The following is a 20,178-nucleotide window of genomic DNA, read 5'->3' as shown; positions in this document are numbered from 1 at the left end:
AGTTGCAGGCTCTATAAATACGCACACTCACAGGGGGTGGGCAGGAGATCTGAGTATCTCTTTCACATCAGTTTTTAATCGGGAGTATGGAAACTCCAGAACACTCAGTCTCAGGGTCTCTGTGCCAATGAAAACTACTCAGCAGAAAAGGGACGTGAAGGGGCTGGTGAGACAGCAAGCCTGAGGACCCGGGGTCAATCCCTGGAGCCCACGGGGTAGGGGCAGAGAAGAGACTCCATCAAGTTGTCCTCTGACCTCCACACGAATGTGGTGACATGCAGACAGACAGACACACACACACACACACACAATTTTGAATATTGCTTCTGATAAGGTTACCCAACTGGCAGGGACAACTAGGACATGGTCCCTGCCCTGGCTGGAAGGTCAGCTAGGTGACGCTTCACCTTCTCAGGACAGAGCTCTGGCAACAGGGGATATTATCATAATCCCAGGTAGCAGGTGTCCTCATGTCCCTGCCAAGAAGCACCCAGGGCCCAGCCAGCAGGAGAGGGACACACAAAAGACAGACTGTGGACCCTGTGCTCTGCGACACCGCCTGGGTGGGGGACTCAGAACCTCAGCCCTTAACGGTTAGCTCCCTGGCAGGGACGGGACCTTTGCTCTCCTTGGAAGTGCCAGTGTCTTCTCACACACTTGCGACAGTCCTCCAGCCAGTTGCACATCTTGGCCAAAGATGCTCTGCTCCTGGGACCTGTGGACGTCTCTGCACCTCCCCCTCCAAAGCTGCTCCAGCCATCAGTAATGGTCACATATCCCCTGCCTGTCCCAGAGAACTGCAGCTCCGTTCTGAACCTGTGATTTATAAACAGCACCCATGACCTGGCGGTACTTGGAACTAGCCTATGAATGGTCCTCTCCACAGTCTACACTCCAGACAAAAACCGGGGACCAAACAGCTCCAAAAAGTGTGTGTGTGTGTGTGTGTGTGTGTGTGTGTGTGTGTGTGTGTGTGTAGTGCTAAGTCTCTTGCAGAGTACTTTTTGAGTATTTAAATTTAAAACTTTCAGGTTGTACCAGGGGACACTACTGAATCAGATGGATACTGGAGGATTGGAAGAGTATAATCATGGTCTATAATAAACACAGTTTCAGGCAGTATGATGGCCCACGCCTGTGATTCCAGCATCCATCAAGGAGGCTGAGGCAAGATGGGCCCGAGTTCCAGGTGAGCCTGGGCAACTCAGGTCAAACCCAGTCTGGGCTACATGGCAAGTTCCGGGCCAGTTCAAGCACATCAGCTCCGAGTTCACATGAGGACATTTGAGGGTGGCTGATCACCCACCAGCCAGCATCACTCACTCCTGGCTGTTTTTCAAAAGGCCAGGACTGTTAATACACAGGACACCAACCCCATGCCTAGCCATCCTAGAACAAGGCACCCATCCTGGTAAACATCCCCGCCTACATACTCACTACAATCAATTCATATCATTATTGGTCCCTTTCAGAGAGAGAAGACACCAGAAAAAAAAGGCAGCTCGCTTCTGGACCTAAAGCTAGCTAGCATCAGCTAGCCAGGACTAGCCCAGCTCTACAAAGGGCCCCCAGTGGTACCCTGAGCTCTGGGCTTACAGTGGCTCTACGGCATCTCAGTTTATTTGGGCAACAATCTGGTTAAATGGAGGGTGGTCTGGTTTGGTTTGGTTTTTGCTTTTCTGCTCACTCTAGATAGGGAAACTGATCATCAGGCCCCAAGGACGTCGGGGCCAGCTATCAGTGGTCTGCAGCCTTGCCATCTCCTGACCTTTCCCTCTCTCCAGTCCGAAGCCCTGAGAACAACAGACAGATAAGCGGAAGGCCTGGCCCAGCCCCGCCAGCAGATACCTCCCCACTGGGGACAGCAACCAAGGATCCCATCTCCTTCATCTACAGCCCAAGTTATCACCGAGGCAACAAGACTGGCACGTTGTCCCTTTCACCGCCACCCCCTCGCCGAAGTGACAAGCATCATAAGCAACTGCCACCATGGAGAGTCATAGCCACCAGGACAGCACCAAGCACAGGACCCAGGCTTCCCAACCCAACCACCCAGCCCTGCACAAGCAGGGATGAGGGCCAAAAGCACACACCCACACACTAGCTAAACCCGTGACAGCAGAGGCCAGACTCATCAGCAAACAGGAAGCCTTGTCAACTGGGGAACCAAACACACTGGGATCATTCAGCCTTCCTGGGGGCTGCGAGGAGTTCCCTTACTGGGATACTTGCTAGTCCTTGAGTGTTATGCATTCCTAAACTGAAAAGACGTGGTCTGAAGCAAGGGATGGACAGTACATGTCTCCATCCTCCTGGGTTGCCATCCACTCCTCTAAGAACCGTTATGGGGTCATCGTCCCCACAGCTTCACTACCCTGTAGGAAGCCACTGTGTCCAGCACTCCCCAGACCAGCCCTGCCCAGAGCCTGCGGCTGGGTCCCTGCTTCCTGCCAAGGAGGGTGGGTATCTGCCGCAACTACTGCCACACAAATCACCAGCCAGCCAGCCTGACTCTGACCCCCTATTACCTAAGATGACTTCCAAAGCGCTGCCTTTTACTCTATGTTCCCCTGACTTTCCCCCAGGTAAAGCTGTCGCCCAGGCTGGTGGAGCTGCAGGCCCAGAGCCCACCACACAGCAAAGCGGCAGCATGGAGGCCTGCGGGGGTAACCTGAGTATGGGGGGGGAGCTCCCAGCTCTCTGCCACCCTGCGGAGGCGTTGCCTTGGGCTCTCGGGTCAACCTCCTAGTCTGGCTTCAGTACCCTAGGCTGCAAAGCCTGAATCCTAAACCCCTCCGGATGAGTCTCATCCGGGTCCCAGCCCCGTGGGGTCCCTGCAAGCTCGTGCGCTCCACGGGAAGGAAGGCCCGGGAATGTGGCCCGCGACCCGCATGGCCTCCTTTCAGGTCTCTACACCCCAAGAATGGGCCTTGGGGCATGAGCTGGGAGCCAGGTCCCCACTACTACTCACCGTGAAGAGCAGCACGCTTGTCCGCCTTTGTATGCAAACACCAGGCCTGAAGCTGCTGTCAATTTAGTGCACGGTGAGGGGCGGGGCCTGGACGGAGGCGGGGTCTCCGGGGTGATGCTAGGGGGACTCGGAGAAGCGTGTAACCGGGATACTTTCAGGGCCCAATGACCTCCCGTTCATAAGTCCACCTCACCCCTCGCTCTCCACCACTCCACACACTGGGCTGTCTGCCTTGACTTGGCCCAGAACAGGGATCCTGAGTCTCCTCCCCAGAGCCAAAATCTTCTATTCCAACAGCCTGACCCCTTCTCAACCTTATTGCGATTTATACAGTTCTCCCCCCCATGTGCCTGCTGCAAGCCAACCATCCACCCCCACTCTTAGCGCCACCACACCCTACCTCCCTCCTGTCGTATGGTTCACCACCCACCGGGGAGCAAAAGCCAACTGAGAATAAATAACCAGCAATGCCAAGTCTGGTGGTGGAATGAGCCAAGTCAGGTCAAATCACTCTCAAACGTCACTGAGACCCCCAAAGTACAATAAGTTATGCCTTGCTTTGTTTTGGAGACAGGGACTCCTGTGGCCCAGCATGACTCTGAATTTCTAATCTGCCAGTCAACTCCCAAGTGTTGAGATTACAGGCAACCCTACCTCCAGCATGCCTACTATGTGTGCACTGAGGGTGCAGACCAGGACTTCATACATGCCAGGCAAGCACTCTACTGAGCTACATCCCCAGCTAACAGCCACCAAGTTTCGTACAGACAAGGACCCTCCAAAGAGGCTGTGCCTCCTAGGGAACAGCAAGGACCCTGAAGAGAGCTGCCTGGGAGAACGTATCTGCGGGAACTGTATAAGGGGGCTATGTGACAGGAGTGGGTGCCGGCCCACAGGAGATCAGGGAGGAGACAGTGCTTTACTCTACCTTGGGAAAGCCTGACTGTTTATGAGGGGAGGAGGTCTCGTGCGTCCCAGGCTGGTCTCAAATGCTACTGCTACGACTTCTAAGGATGACCTTGAATGTCTCCTCCTTCCATCTCTGGAATACCACACTGGGGTTGGGGGGGAGGGGTGGGGTGGAGAAAGAACTCAGGGGTTATGCAAACCAGGCAAGTGTTCTACCAGCCAAGCTGTGGCCCCAGTCCCAGCCCAGATGACTTGTGAGGTCCAGGCAGAGCTGCAGGGAAACTGAGCCAGGCTGGGCTAGCTCCCCCCTATCGGGAGGCGGGGGGGGGGGGCCTCGGGAGGCAGCTGCAGTGTGGCCTGGCAAGGCAGGGTCATCAGCACAGGCAGGGACATCAGCACAGGCAGGGTCATCAGCACAGGCAGGGACATCAGCACAGGCAGGGTCATCAGCACAGGCAGGGACATCAGCACAGGCAGGGACGTCAGCACAGGCAGAGCGGTTCTGCTTGGAGACAGGTGTGGAAGTGCCCCAGCTGCACTTGGGGCGACTTTCAGCCAGTCACAAGGATTGTCTCCGATACCCATTAATTCCTGGAGCTCTGGGCCCCAGAAGAAAGGCATCCTGTCCCCTCCCATACCCTCCAGGCTTTCCAAAAAGCAAGTCCTAGGTGTGTTGTTTACCTGAAGTCTTTAAAGAATTTTTTAAAATTATTCAGCTCTAAAGACATAAAATTCAGTCCAAAGCCCCTTAGCCTACAAATGAACGTGGGGACTGGTGAACACACACACACACACACACACACACACACACTCTCTCTCTCTCTCTCTCTCTCTCTCTCTCTCTCTCTCTCTCTCTCTCATACAGCTCTGATTTGCAAAAGACTGGCTGAGGGGCTTCACAGCAAGCTAGGTCCAGGTTTGTCTGCAGTTTAAATCACACACACACACTGCTCACTTTTTTCAGAAACATTGATGGAGTCACTATACAGAACACTGGATCCTCTGAAGCCCGGATGCTCTAGCCTGGCAATGTCTGGAGTCCCCCTGGTGGGGCCCCAGGCTGTGTTGTCAGCAACCTAGCTGGCAGTCCTGGTGACTCAGCCTGGGAGCTGAGGTGATCCTCTGAGCCAATCCCTGCACCTGCTGTGTTCAGCCCAAGTCGGAAGAGGGGAAATAACCTGATGAGCCTGGCTGGAGGAGGAAGAAGCCAAACCAGGGCTGAGCAACACAGCATCCTAGATTCCAGACTCAGTTTCACAATCCAGGAAGTGGGTGGAGGAAAGGAGCCTGTGAATTTCGGGGCGGTGTTGCTGACTAGACTTTCAATTCTAAATAAAATCCAGTGCTCTGAGTACAGGGAGTTCTATAACAATGGCTGCGGCTCCCAGGACCCTCAGGGTGACAGGCATTGTGAACTGGTCCCCTGCCCTGCAGATGAGAAGATGAAACTTCCTGTCTCCTTGAAAACCCACCTCCTCCCTCTCCAGCAGTGAAAGTAGCTGTTAAGTCTTTGGGTTCTGTTTCCCTGACAGACTACTCCCCTGCTAGCTGCTCTGACCCAGGGTGCCCAGGCAGAAGGGTGAGACCCTCTGCATGCGACAGCGTGACCTCTCCATCCAGAGGTCAGCTCTGCAAAATCCCAGCAGAAAGGATCCCAGGGGCACTGGGTACTGTCCCAAAAGGACAGCCTAGGGCTTCTGGGAATGGGAGGCTCTTCAGAGTCTAAGGCTAGCCCTTAATGGAGGGCCCCCTGCCATAAGGTACCCAAAGGAGACACCACTGGCCCTCTCTTTGAGACAGTGGACCTCAAGACATTGGTATTTCCCTAGGACCCCCACCCTGGGAGAAGACAAAGGCTGAAGCCTGGTGTCCACTAGGGAGGATGCTCGTCTCCCAGGAAAAGGTTTCTCGTGGGACTTCTTAACTCGTCTTCTCAGAACGCATCCCCTTTCTGGTTTTCCCCATTAGCTGTCTAATTGTCCTGTTGAAGACAAGCAAAGCCTAGCTTGTCAGGGTACTGGGACCCCAAAATATCCAGTGACACAACGAGACACCTTCATCGTCGGAATCTCCCTACTGTGGGGGAAGACGGAGCAGCGGGAAGAGCCAGCGGAGAGAATGCAGCCCACGGCACTGTGGCTGGCCTGGGAGGATTTCTGGGGAGGAAGTGGATGTAAAGGGCTCCAAAGACAGAGGAGGAGGAAGTTAATCTAGGAGTGGCAAAGGGTAGGGACAAAAGCATCAGGGACAGACGACTTCCGAAGGCCCCCGGGCCATCTTACCTAGGGTGGTGCTCCATGGCAGAGGAAGTACCAAGGACATAGAGGGAAACTGCTAGTCGGTGGCAAGCGGGCATCTTGGAGCCTGTGCTACTCCAGTCCACGCCCCCTCCCCAACATGTCAGGAAGTGAACAACACTCAGGGGCCCAGGCACACAACACGGCAGCCAACACACACAGCCTGAGGGCCAACACATGTGGGGTACACCCACACCGTGGCCTTGCTCCCTGGTCCTGCCTCCGGGAGGAGCAGCCACTACCCGTGGCTTAGTCACCCATTCCCCCTTCAGCACACTGGCCTGTGTGGTAGGTGCCCAGGTTGCAATGGGGTTACATGCCCTCGGTGGGCACACAGTCTCCAGTAGTGATCACATGGTCGGTGCTGCCATGGACCCAAGGGTTGCCCACTGATGAAGGGCTTGGGAAGCCTAGTCTCCAAGCAAGAGGATCCTGAGTGGGCAGCCATCTAGGCAAATCCAGGCCAGATGGAGGAGCCTTTGCCGAGACCCTGAGGTACACCAGGTCTGACAGAGGCTGTGGCTGGCCTCCAGTGGTGAGGGACAGTCATAGCTACTTGGTAAGATGTCTCTCCACTGAGAGAAGCCAGAAAGGGGGTGCTACCCTTTCCACTGTGGTCACCGGGGAAAGAACCATGAAGAGCCAGGCTAGAGAGACAGTAAGAGACAATACGGGCGCGGAGGTGCCAAGGAACTAGGAACCCTGTCAGCAGACAGCATCAGCATGGACTGGAGGGATGAGTTCCGTGACTTGGGCACAGTGGCTGCCCCTCTGGGAAGCTACTGACTGCTCTACTTGGTCTGAGGAACAAACTAAACAGTCTCCGTTCCCCAGTCAGTCCTGAGTCACCTTGTCAGGCAAACGTGAAGGGCAGCAGTCCTTCGAGCAATGTGTCTCAAGTCTCACATTTCCCAGCTAAGAAACCAGCTGCCCAAAGGGACATCAACTAGGGTGGAGATGCAGAGAAACCTTAAGAGTTTAAAGTTGAGGGTGACTATGGTCAGAGTATCTGACACGCTTGAGAGAAAAGAGCTCCGTGAAACCCACCGCTGTGTACAATGAATATAAGCCAGTCTTTCAAAAGGCAAAAGTTTAAAAGCAAAGAGAGTTGCCCTGTATAGAGAGTGACAGAGAGGCAGCCAACAGTGATAAGGTCTGACAGCAGCCGTGGCTAGCGTTTAAAGCAGACCCAGTCCCAGACAGTATGCTATGTTTCTTCTTCAACAAGTCCTATGGGGTAGATAACACTGGCTGACCCAGACCCTTAATGAAGAAAGTAAGGCACCGAGAGATGGCTGAAGTCACAGGGCCGGTTAGCCGTCACGTGGCAGTTGGCAGAAATGAGTCCTCATGGCACATGCGTGTCCAGAGTGGTATCTGACCCTAGATCTTTCCCTTCAGCCTGAGTGTCCCCAGGTTGAAGGAGTTTCATGTCTCCTTTTTCAGGCAAGGTGTGAGTCTCTTGCCTTTGCTGTGGCCCAGGATGAGAAGAGGCCAACTCAGTGACATGCTGTATTTGTGTCCCCTCCCACAGGCTGGCATGCTGAGCCCAACCATCCTACAGAAGCCACTGATCTTTCATCTGAAGCCTGCAAGCACACTGCTGTCTCCCTGGAGGCAACGACCTTCGCCTACAACCTGTAGAAAGCAAAACGGCAGCCTGGGTGGATATGCAAGGTCCAGGGCCTAAAATATTGTGGGCCCGGCCCAGGCACGGGGCAGGTGTGGCTGACCCTCCGCTTCCTTGGCTATTCACCATGAGTGACCAGCTTCAGCTCGGTACTTTAGGGAAACCAGGTAACTGCATTTTGACATGGATGGCAAGTAAAAGTCCTGCCACTGCAGCCTTCGCTCTCACTCAGCATTCATAAAGACATACTGCGGATGGATGGATGACAAGTATTTAAGAAACGATGTTTACATGATGCCAAACGGTCACTTACAGCAGGTCAGGACACCTCAGCAAACAGCAACACTCTTCACACGGTGACATGGGGCCAACCAGGCGGGAGTCTACTAAGGAAATGATCTTCTCTCCCTGATACCGATGGAAGTTACAAGGCCAGACCCTCAGGTTCCACAGAGTCCCCAAGCAAGTTGGTGACATAGCTGAGGCTGAACTCTGGGGCCTGGGTCAGTCACTCCTCTGGGCCTGCGAGGGGCCCGGGTCAGTCACTCCTCTGGGCCTGCGAGGCCCAGGACTGATGTTTTGATGGCTTCTGCTCTGTGACCAGACTGTGCATCGAGACCCAGCCGTGGCAGAGAGGGGAACATCTCCCATCTTGGGAGGAACATCCCTGGGACTTTACTGAGTCCCCACTGGTTACTTCTGACAACTGGCATAACTGACTCCAAAACCATCTCAATCGCCGGGAAAGCTGTCCTTTCTTTGGCTTTTTTCCTTCTTCTTCCTGGGCACATCCCTGGAGGGTGTTTCTGAGAGAGAGGGCAACCTAATCAATGGGTTGAGTGAGAAAGATGTTCTGTCAACCTGGGCAGTCACCATCCCTCAGCTGAAGGTCTGTCACCATTGCTATGATGAAACACCATGACCAAAGCAATCTGGAGAGGGTAGCAGGAGGAGGGCTTCTTTGGCATCCTCTCCCACAGCAAGGCCCATCACTGAAGGAAGTGAGGACAGGAACTCAAACAGTGCAGGAACCTGGAGACAGGAGCTGATGCAGAGGCTGTGGAGGGTGCTGCTTACTGGCTTGCTCCCCAAGGCTTGCCAGCCTGCTTTCTTATAGAACCCAGGACCACCCCAATGGGCTGGGCCCTCCCCCATCAATCACTAAGAAAATTCCCAACAGGCTTGCCTACAAGCCCAGTCTTAGAAGCATTTTCTGAATTGAGGCTCCCTCCTCCACAATGACTCTAGCTTGTGTCGAGTTGTCATGAACTAGCCAGCACACATACACAAAGGCAAAAGGAAAGTGGAATTTTCTCTTTCGTCCTCTTCCTTCTCCGCCTCTCATTCTACTACCTTTGGACATCGGAACTTGAGGACTGCCTACCCTTACCCAAAAACTGAACGGTCCCACTGACCTCCCTGGTCCTCTGCTTTCAGACTGGAGACGTCTTAGCATCTGGCACCCCATGAGCCAGTCCCCACATAACTCTCTCATCTGCCCAAAACTGCCTGTGTTCCGTGGGCTCTGTTTCTCTGAGGAACACTCACCGACTCCCCGTGCTCATATTTCACATCATTGGTGGAACGGTTGTTACTGGAGATAGTTATTTTAGGGGCTGGAGAGATGGCTCAGAGGTTAAGAGCACTTCCTTCTCTGGAAGAGGATCCAGGCTCAGTTCCCAACACCCACACACATGATGGCTCATTAACTCCAGCTCCAGGGGATCTGACACCCTCTTCTGGCCTCTGTAGGCAGCAGGCATGCACATGGTACATGCACATGCAGGGAAACACTTACACACTTATCTTTTCAAAGAATAATTATCTTAGCTAGGTGTGGTAACACAGGCCTTTAATCCCAGCACTCAGGAGGCAGAGGCAGGTAGATCTCTGTGAGTTCAAGGCCAGCGTGGTCTACAGAGCAAGTTTCGGGGCAGCCAGGTACACACAGAGAAACCCTGTCTTGACAAATAAGTATATCATAGCATGCTTGTCTACTCTTCTGCCACCTCTGATGATCCTGAGTCTGCTTGTGTGGTTTGTGTGATTCATGTGTTTGAAAACTAGTTCCCTAGCTGGTGGCAACAAGTAGTGTGTGACCTTTGGGACACAGAACCTAGCCAGGTGGATATAGACCAATAGGGGCATTAACTTGAGGGTTGTAATGCTACCCAGTTCCCATTTCACTAACTCTTTCCTGGTGCTGTCACCTCCACATGCCCCAGTGGCCACAGACTCCCCAAGCATGCCTTTCCTACCATGGTGGGCTGGAACTTTGGGAGTTCCAAGTCAAAGAACAAATCTCCTTCCTTTCAGTTGCTTCTGCCTGCTGTTTGGTCAGTCGATGCAATTCCTGCATGATTTCTCTCCAGACTGCAGTAACACTGCTCCTGATTCTTCGAACACTCTGTTTTTGCAAGGACATTCTGCATTGTTGGTGGTCAGGTTCTGTTATATTCCTTTAAGCTTCATTGGGCTTTGCTCTGAGATGCAGGTAAGACACTTGAGATTAGATGAATCCTTCTGAGGCATGACTTCAAGCCTGGCTCCTACAGATTTGGCACAGCCCTCATGCTAGGACCCATCTGTCACTAATGCTGTGGGACTTCCTTCCTGATCCTCTGTCCAGTGATCTGCCTTGTAGGGGCTCCTCCTACCCTGGAGGGTTATCTGATGCTGCCTCAACACTAGCAGAGTTAGCCAGTGGGCATCACCCCTCTCATCAAGATCTGAGAAGCAGTCCTACAGGGCAATCTTTGGAAATTGTTATATTTTGTTCATGATCTATAGCCTTTTTATTTTAGACAAAAAAGTGGAAATATGATGTTTTGTTTACGATATAACAAATAAAGCTTTCCTGAAGATCAGAGTGCAGAGCTAAGCCACAAGTTAGACACACACACACACACACAAAGCCACTAGTTAGCCACATACCTAAGCCACTAGTTAAACACATACCTAATGCCACTAGTTAAACACATACCACTAGTTAGCCATAGATGACAGGCAGTGGTGACAACACCTTTAATCCCAGCGCTCAGGAGACAGCGGCAGAGGGATCTCTGTGAGTTCAAGGCCACCTTTGAAGCTCAAGCCTTTGTTCTAAGCACTTGGCATGGCACACCTTTAATCGAAGCACTAGAAAGGAATTTAAGGCCAGAAAAGACGGGAACAATCTAGGTAGCCTGGGGTGTGGTGGAGACAGACACAGTCTGGAGACGCAATCTGAGGACAGGATGGCCCCTTCGGTCTGAGCACTGGTAGAGATAAGGACTCTCTAGTGGCTGGCTGCTTTGCTTTTTTTGATCTTCAGTCAAGCTTTATTAGATCATAAACAAAACTTCACCATAGGAAATCAAACTGTAACCTCTGGAAGGGTCATAGTCATGGTGACTGGGCCTGGAACCTGCTTCCAAAAGAGCTTGCTTCCTGTCTGTTGGTGAAGGGCTGAGATCCTTTCCACAGGGACGGTCCCCATAGGGCGACTTGAGTGACATAGCTCCAGCTCCCCCCAGAGTGCTGGGTCCAAGGGAAGGCAAGGTAGAAGTCAGAATACTTTTATAACCTAGTTGCTGAAGTCACTCCCCCACCACCCTCCCTGCCACCACATTCTGTTCCTGAGAACTAAGTGAGCAAATCCAGCCACTCTCAGGGGAGGGGACATAGGACCAGACTCCTCAGGTTTAAAAAAAAATCACCATAGAATCTGCAACCCAGATTATCCCAGGCCTGGGTCATCTGTGCAGATCATTCCAACCTAGGAAGCCCCTTTTGTGAGTGGCTTCAACCAACCATGTGTAGACTGAGACTCAGTCAAAAAGCAAGGGAACCCCTCTGCTGACCTCTCTCTCTGGGGCACCTTCTTCTCCATACTCTGCCCTGTAACTCAGCACCATCAACTCCAAACTCCCGTTTTCTTGGTAGCCCTTGGGTCCTATTTAGGGTACCTCTTCCCCTCTGAGCTTGAGCATGTCTGTTTTTTAAGAGTGTGTGTGTGTGTGTACACATGTGTATGTGTGGTATGACACTGGGGTGTAACTTCCCAAGGAGGCCAGGAGAGGTCATTAGATCGCAGCTGGAGTTCGGAGCCACCCTACATGGGTGCTGGGAATAAAACACTGGCCTGTGCAAGAGCAGCAAGCTGTCTGCTAAAATGAGTGTGCCTTCCCCCACGGCCTGGCCTCCACTAACTGCTGGCTCCCGCATCTTGGTCTTCCAGCCTCCAGAATGGTGAGAAATTAATTTCTGTTGCTAAACCACCCCGTTTATGGGTTTCTTCCTTAAAGCCTGGAACAACTTAACAGTCTCCTAAACAGACCAGAAGAGAAGCTCATTCACATACATACATACATACATACATACATACATACATATAACCCAAGCAGCTCCATTTCTGCAAAGCCAACCTGTCCAGAAGGCACAGATGAGGTCATTCAGTCCTTCTCAGAGCTAGTCAGCAAGCTGGGGAACCTGAGCTACAGCCTGGGTTGTCAGTCAGTGAGCCTCCAGCCTCTGGCCTCATTGAGGGAAGCTGGCTTCCAGATAAAAGCAGGTTACTGCGCAACCTGTCTGCAGTAGTAAGACATCCGAGTCATCCCCAGAGTAATTGTTCAGCTACTGGGAGATGGTTCAGTGGATCAGCCTTTGTACCACTTCAGATAAAAATCTACAAAGCCCAAGGACAGAATCATGTCCCATCTCTAAAGGAGCGACAAGTAAACTGTGAAAGGATGGAGTCTGCCAGCAAGTGATAAGAGTTCCAAAGTTGCCTGCATAAGCTCCAGCTGCCAGCTTGCTGCCCAGACACCTGTCGCGGTCGACCTAGAACCTGGGATGGGTGGGGAGAGAGACTTCTTGCTCCTTCCCCATGCCACAGGGTCTGCTGTGGACTTGGCCCACAGGTGAGGATCGGCAGGCTTAATGAATGACCCATGAGCACTGTAAGGTTCCTTGGCAGAAGAAAGCAGCTGGTGGTGGTGTAGGAGACTTAAGGCAGCTTCCTGAAGTTAAACATACTCCTTTGTACACAGAAAGGCTATGTGAGATTTACATAAAGCACAAAATTAATGCCATATACAAATAACATACCATACATCTGAGAGTCAGAAACACTAGGCAAACATTATCCTCTATCTCAAGCCTGGGAACACTTTCTCAGCCTTCAGACCACCATCTCCAACCCTTTACCCTACTGTTTTGTGAATCGAACTGTGAGGTATGGGCTCAGTGTTCTGACCTTCCTTATCCTGGTGCATTAAAGGAAAGAGACTGCCTTTCCTGTTTTCCCTGGTGTGTTTATGGCAACTGTTTAAAAATCTTTCCATACCCCTTTGAGAGACTGGTGTCTGTGTGTGTGTGTGTGTGTGTGTGTGTGTCGCGAGCGCATGCGTGCGTGCGTGCATGTGTGTGTATGTGTGTGTAGGAACCTGAATACAGATGCCAGAGGTCATCGTAGGAACCTGAATACAGATGCCAGAGGTTATCGTTAGGTCTTTTCTTGTCTTGTCTTCTACACTTTGGAGAGGGAGGCTGGAGCTCAGTATTCAGGTTACCTTCTTTTGATTTGTGGAGCTACACACAATGTCTTCTGCCTGTGTGGAATTGTTGAATACTGTATAGGACAGGCCAAAAGATTTAAAAATCAAAGAAGCTGGCCTTACATCCTTGCCCTGCCTCTTGTCAGCCGTGTGACTTCGGTCAAGAGACACCTGAACTTGAATTTCATCATACCTTTAAAGGAGACCACCCGTCCTCTTGCATTCTTTTTTTTTTTTTTTTTTTTTTTGGAATTTGGAGTGCTTACATGTGTTCCTAAGGAGCATCACACAGGCTGTGCCCTTCTACTCACTGGAAAGAAAGATCAGCTGAAGAGTGACACAACAGCTCAGTTACAGTGGGGGAGGGAGAATCCTGATTTGTGACTGTGTAGGCCAACTTGGTATGTGTGAATGTGTATGTGTGCATGTGTGTACATATGTGTGTGAGCGTGTGTGCGTGTGTGCGTGTGTGTGTGTGTGTGTGTGTGTGTGTGTGTGTGATTGTATCTATGCACATATGTATGGCCGCATTAAAGTCAGACTCATCTGAGCAGCTTGCCAGACTCTGGTCTATGTGAGGTGTTCAAAGCTCCCTGGAAATACAGCAAGACAGAGGAAAACCACTGACTGCTTGCTGTTTCTCTTGGGAATAATGCTCTACAGTTCTTTTTTCTTTTTTAAAGGCAGCTTTGCCAAGCTCTGGGAAGGGAGGGGACCCATAGGGAACCTGCCTAGATGAGCCTAAGTGACTGTGGAATGGAAAGAAGGCGGATGAGAGTTTTGACGGAGAAGGTGAGGCCGTGGCATGAAATCCGTGAGGATAAAGTGGAGGAGCTCGAAGTCACGGTCACCTTTCTGCTCTCCTCATGGGTGTCTTAGCCGGGGGCTCTCTGGGGCTCTCTGGCTGCCAACCTAGCTCCAGATTCAGTGTGACCCTTTCTCAAGGGGACAAAGTGGGAAATGATAGAGCAAGACACACAGCAGCCCCATCTGGCCTCTGTTCCAGCACAGAAGCACCTACAACCTTGTGAACAGGTGCATATATACCACCACACACACATACAACATCGCATGTATCGTCATGTGATAGACAGACAAACAGACAGACAGACAGACAGACAGACAGACAGACAGACAGACAGATAAAATCGAAAGAGCCACTGAAGCTTCAGCACCCTCCACCCTCCCTGGTGCTGTGTACCTTAGTTGCCTGAAGAAAGTTTGTCCTCCCGCCCCTGGAGAATAGGCTGTGAGGACCCCATTTGTCTTCCATCAACTTCACTCGAAGGTCCCTGCTTGAGAGTTCTTTGGTAGCCCCGTGGCGAACTGTTCTTTCTTCTCACTGCCCTGTAGGTATCAGTCTGTGGTTGAGGTTAGGGTAGGCATGACTGGCTCCCCAAGCCTCCCTGTTGGTGCTCTCTCCTCCCCATCCTGCCTTCCCCGCCCCCCGCCCCTTCACCAGCTTTCCTTCATGACCAGTCTCTGCTAAGGCTCCAAGTTCACTGGTGGAGGTCGGGATTGTGATATCATCACTGGGGCTGTGACATCAGCATCTGATGGAGCTTAGAAGGTGCTGGAAGACTGAAACAAATGCCTAGAGGGATTCACCTGGACATTGCTCAAGGTAGATGGATGGGTTCCCACCCATCTGTGAGACTGGTGCCCTCAGCAGCTTTGGAAATCACAGAAGCCATTATCCAGAAAGTGGGACCCAACAAGCAGAAAGTGTTAAGACAGGAAAGGCCCACTCCCACTTCTCTTCACAGAGCGTGGGTGATTTGTGTTTTCCAAGTCTCATACTGAGATTCTTATAATGGATGCTGACTACGACAAGCACTAATTCCAGGAAATGTGAGCTCCCAGAAATGCCTAAAGCAGGGGCTGGGGAGATTTGACTCTGTTAGTGACTAGCTCACCTTGCATCCACCTTTTAAAAAAATGCAGGGTATGGTAGCATAAATTGGTAATCTCAGAATGGTGGAGACAGGAGGAACCCTGGGGCTTACTGGCCAAGGAATTCGAGCCAAATTGGTTAGTTCCAAGTAACTGAGAAACTGTCTCAAAGAGGCACACAACCTTCCTATATCCATTGGCATCTGAAGTGGTCATCTGACCTGAGTGTGTGCACATGCACACAGAGATAGACACACAGACACACACACACACGTATACAGATCACACAATTTCTGCTAATAACTCAGAATTGTCAATACAGTTGAAGAGATGACTCGGTGGTTAAGAGCATGGACTGTTGTCCCAAAGGACTTGGGCTGAATTCCTAGCACCTGCATGGTGGCTCAAGATTATCTGACTCCACTTGCAGAGGACCAAACACCACTTGTGGCCCTCCATGGGCCCTGCATGCATGTGGTGCCCTTATATAAATATGGGCAAAACGGGCTCAGCCATTAAAGGCTAGGCTCACAATTAAAATACACACATCATTTCATAATTAAAGACAATAGCAAATTTGCACACTAATGTGCATGCCCTTCTTCGGCTATTACAATATAAAGACACGCTAATTTGATATTTACATGCGAGGACTAGTGGGAGAAAATAGTTGTTTTCTGTAATTAAGCCATTATGTGTCTATTAACATGATAGCAAAAATCCGTACATATAAAAAGCACTGCAATTCACAAGACAATAGCCGTGAACCTGAGCTGAGGTGTTTCAGGCTGCATTGATTGACCCTGCACATGATGGCATTAACACCTTGAGGTCCACACACATTTGATTTTTTTTTAAATCAATTTCTGGTAGTCGCAAGTTGAGAATCCTTTAAGAAGCTTGGAGGTGCGTTCCTGTGCTGGGACTTCACAGGATGGCCTATCCAGCAGCCTCACCTCATGCGTGCATTCCCTCCAGCAACTGTCAGCTTCCAGGCTAATCGCTAACCATCGGAGAGGGTGTTAGGACCACTTCAGAAGACAGAATTCCCATCAAATCCCTATAATTTTACAACAGCTAACACTCCATCCAATTCCTTCTCCTCTCGTCTCTCTCCCTGGTCACTCACCCTGAGGAACGAATGGGCAAGCCAATGAGGGTTTGAGCCTGTCTAGACCCCTCCCTTTGAATTCTCTCTTCCGTTTGCCTTGTGGTGTCTGCCTGCCCGTATCACTGTGTGAACTAGCTAAGACACGGCTCCACCCTGCTGTAGCAGGAGCCCCAGGGCTCTGCAGCTCCAAGAGAGCACGTGGTTCAGAGAGACACGGGTCTACATCTTCATCAAATGTCTGGCCGCCAGGCAGAAGACACCCCTGCCCCGGCTTCCCCGCTTCCCCACCAGTTCTGGGCTCAAGCCCTTGTGAGTCATTTTCATTCTTCACACCCGCCAGACCCCTCCTTGTCACATCTCTCTGTGCCCTCCGTCGCCCATGCTGCACCCTTGTTCGACCACGTCTATTGGTGGATAGTCACACATTTTACTCGGTGGAGCAGGCTCTGAGGGTAGGAGCCCCTCCCCCCAACTCCTGGTCTCAGACTTGAGCGCGTTTCTATCCAGTGTCCTCTAAGACACCCTGTCCTGGGACGGGTGCCCCGTCCTGAAACAGGGAAGTGGGGGACAAGCAAATGTCTGAGGGTATCAGGAAGCAGTGTACTCTGGGGAACAGCGGGAAGGTACAGCGCTTACGACTAAGGTCACCGTGTTTACCCTGGCGTGTAGAAATGCCCGCAGCAGGAAGCAGACACTAAGCTCACCCACAGAAAGGCCACCCTACTCTGCCTAGGAAATTCCAGTCGGGACCTCCCTCATGACTTCAGCTAGCCGGCCCCAGTCATCTTGGCTGGATGTCATAAGCCGCCTGATTGGATGTTTTTGCCTAGCTGTCATAAGCCCCCTGATTGGATGATGTTTTTGCCTAGCTGTCACAAGCCCCCTGATTGGATGACGTTTTGCCATCCGCCTGTTGCCTCCATCCATCTGCTTCTCTCTATTTGTTCTTTTGCCTTTGCTCACCTTACACTTAATAAATTCCCTCATTCGAAACCAAAAGCATGGCCGCCATGATTCATTTCCTACTCAACACAACCCTAGGTCCAGAGTCTCCTCCCTCTTTGCTGTCTTCAACCTTACTTTAAGCATTGCTGTCCACACGCCTGGCAAACTGTGTGGGATCTGTTAGAGACTGTCAGCGGGCTGCACATCTGGACTCTACATTCGGTGTTTCATATGCATGCGTGACTGTTGTGAACCACTCTCCAGCAGGCAGCTATAGCAAGAGGAGAAAGACTATCGATTTTAGCATACCTAATGCCACACCCGACACTCATGTCTCAATAAATTAGACCCTAAATGAATGCCTAACAATCACATCACAGAGTGCCTGCCGTACCTGGTTACAAACAGGTTCGCCACAACTGCAAGCAAAGCTATGATGAAAAATAGAGTCGCCACACTAAAAATAAATGAATGATCCCTGCCGTGGTGTGGAAGGTGTCACCCCCCCCCTTGTTAGAGGCCATCCTGGTGTGTGCAACATGCCAGGCTCAGTGGCAAGTGAGGAAACAGAAGATGACTCTGCTCACAAGGAAGTTAATACCCAACAGACCCCCAGGCCTCTGACAAGAGACAGCAAGTAGTTAGAGTCCAGGGCAAGGTGCTCCCTAGGGTAGGAGAAGACATGGGTGAGGTAGAGGGCTGTGCACAGAAACAGACAGCAAACTGAGCTGTCACTACAGTGTGGTCATTGGCATATGAGGCAGCACCTCAGGGCATCTCTAGAAAACCCAAGAAGCCACCACATAGAAAATAAATGTTCTGTGCAAAAAAAAATACGTTATTGTTGTAACTGACTGTGCTGGTGCCTGTCGATAAGCAACATCCCTACAAACCGATATTAAGAAAATACAGCAGCTGGCTATGAGAGCCACACAGTGTGTTTCTAGATAAGAGTGCGTGACTATCACGAGGTAACTGAGAGGACTCTTTTCACAATGCGTGACAAGGAGGAAGCCACAGAGCAGGAAGCGGCAGGACAGCCAACATGTGCTGTGTTCTCTTTCCTTCAAAAGGAATGTCTTAGGATGGCTCTGCCTGTGATGGAACACCATGACCAAAGCAAGCTGGGGAGGACACGGCTTATTTGGTCTATGCGTCCACATCACTGTTCATCATCACTGCAAGTCGGTACACGAACTCAAACAGGGCAGGAACCAGGAGGCAGGAGCTGATGCAAAGCCCATGGAGGGTGCTGCTTACTGGCGTGCTTCCCTTGGCTTGCTCAGCCTGCTTTCTTACAGAACCCAGGACCACCAGCCAAGAGATGATACCACCCATCTTGGGTTGGACCATTCCCCATCAATCACTAAGAAAATGCCTACAGCACGATCTTATGGAGGCATTTTCTGAATTGAGGCTCCTTCCTCTCTGATGACTCTAAGTTGACATAAAACTTGTGCAAGGTGAGAAAGCTTTTAGAACTTAAAAAATCAACCCTGGACACAGTAGGGGCATCTCCACCTGTTTCCTAGTTCCATGTCTGTTGCTGCAACAAAAACCGGACAAAAGCAACCTAGAAGACAAAGCGTTTGCTTTCGCACAGGTGACAGTCCACCACTGTGGGGAAGGCAAGGCAAGGATCCAAAGCAACCAGTCACATCCACGATGAAGAGCAGAGAGAGAACGAACATGCTTAGGACCCAGCTTGCTTCCTCTACTTCTACACAATCCAGGACCCCTAACTAGGGAATGACATCGCCCACAGTGGACTGGGTCTTCCCACATCAGTTAACATTAGTCATCAAAACAATACCCCCACAGCCATGCCCACAGGCCAACCTGATCTGGGCAAACTTTAACTGGACTCTCTTCCAGGTAACTCTAGGGTCTGCCAAGTTGACACGCTACCCATCACAGCTGAAAGAGAGATTCAATCAGATCCGGAGGCAAACAGAGTTGAGGTAAACACCCCACTGTCGATGGGATAAATACTTTGTCCTCTGTCCCTCGTTATCAGTGAGGTCACTAGAAAGACCAGGTCACTCCTCCAGGTCACCACCATCAGCTTCTGCCATCCCCTTCCTCTGTGTCTCCAACAGCTCCCCTCTCCAGTCCTGGGGTCCATTTACTTCATGCTAAGGCAAGGTTAGGGTTCTTCTTTTAATCCTCAGGAAACTCACCTTATGTCGGAGGCTTTTCTCTAAATTTGCTCCTAAACCATCCACAGGCACCCAGCTCAGCCAAGCTGTTACCACCCCTATCTCTCTCCTACTGTGGAGGCTTGTGGTAAGCAGCAAGGACTAATGTGTGGGATCAAGAGAGTGCCTACTGTACACAGGAGCTACTGTTCTGTGGGGCACCTCGTTCGGGGTCTCTCAGAGACTGCAGGAGGCACAGCAACAGCCACAAGCTTAGGTTTTCATCCCCTACCACGAGTGATGGAGGTGTTCTGTAACTTCGCCCTTTAAGCAGGATGGTGTCTTCTGCCCACTGTCTCCTGGCCTGTTAGGATGAGTTAGTTCTAGGAAGGGCGCCATAACTTGGGCTAGTTGGCTGTTTCCCTCACCTGACTTTCCTGTGAACCATAACCATTGGCCTGCAAGCGGGGCCAGAGGTGAGCCGGAAACCTGGTAGCCATGGCTTCTACCCCAGGGTCCGCAGAATAGGGAGTTGGCCACAGGAAGCAATGTCGGACTACTTCCGTGACCACCAGCCCACGCAGCCACCCACAGAAAGAGGCGCTGCTTACCCAGAAGCTTCCTGCCCCGTCTCACAGAACACTGGCTCCCCGTTCTGGGCTTAACCGCCACTAACTGCCCACTCCTCAGGTTTCCTGGCCTCCCATTGGGTCCATTCCTGTCTACAGTTTAGACGTAGAACGTCGG

The 20,178-nt window shown here is 51.4% G+C and overlaps 1 protein-coding gene across 2 annotated transcripts in view; it reads right to left on the bottom strand.

Moving 5' to 3' along the window:
• The window catches only part of Lpin1 (lipin 1), a 64,117-nt gene extending 49,338 nt beyond the window's left edge, over positions 1–14,779 (bottom strand). Inside the window, exon 1 of one of the 2 annotated variants that reach the window (XM_040730734.1) lies at positions 14,546–14,779. In XM_040730734.1, the coding sequence (XP_040586668.1) occupies positions 14,546–14,617 (72 nt within the window). In that variant the 5' untranslated portion in view covers positions 14,618–14,779. Of the gene's footprint in view, positions 1–2,971; positions 3,071–14,545 lie in introns of those variants that run through there. The other variant, XM_040730737.1, reaches the window with a different exon arrangement.
• Positions 14,780–20,178: the final 5,399 nt, after the last annotated feature.

Source organism: Mesocricetus auratus, unplaced genomic scaffold (assembly GCF_017639785.1).
Source record: "Mesocricetus auratus isolate SY011 unplaced genomic scaffold, BCM_Maur_2.0 Super-Scaffold_100024, whole genome shotgun sequence".
In the NCBI taxonomy this organism is placed as follows: Eukaryota; Metazoa; Chordata; class Mammalia; order Rodentia; family Cricetidae; genus Mesocricetus; species Mesocricetus auratus.
Note: the sequence above shows the minus strand (reverse complement) of the source record. Positions and strands in the feature narration are given on the sequence as shown.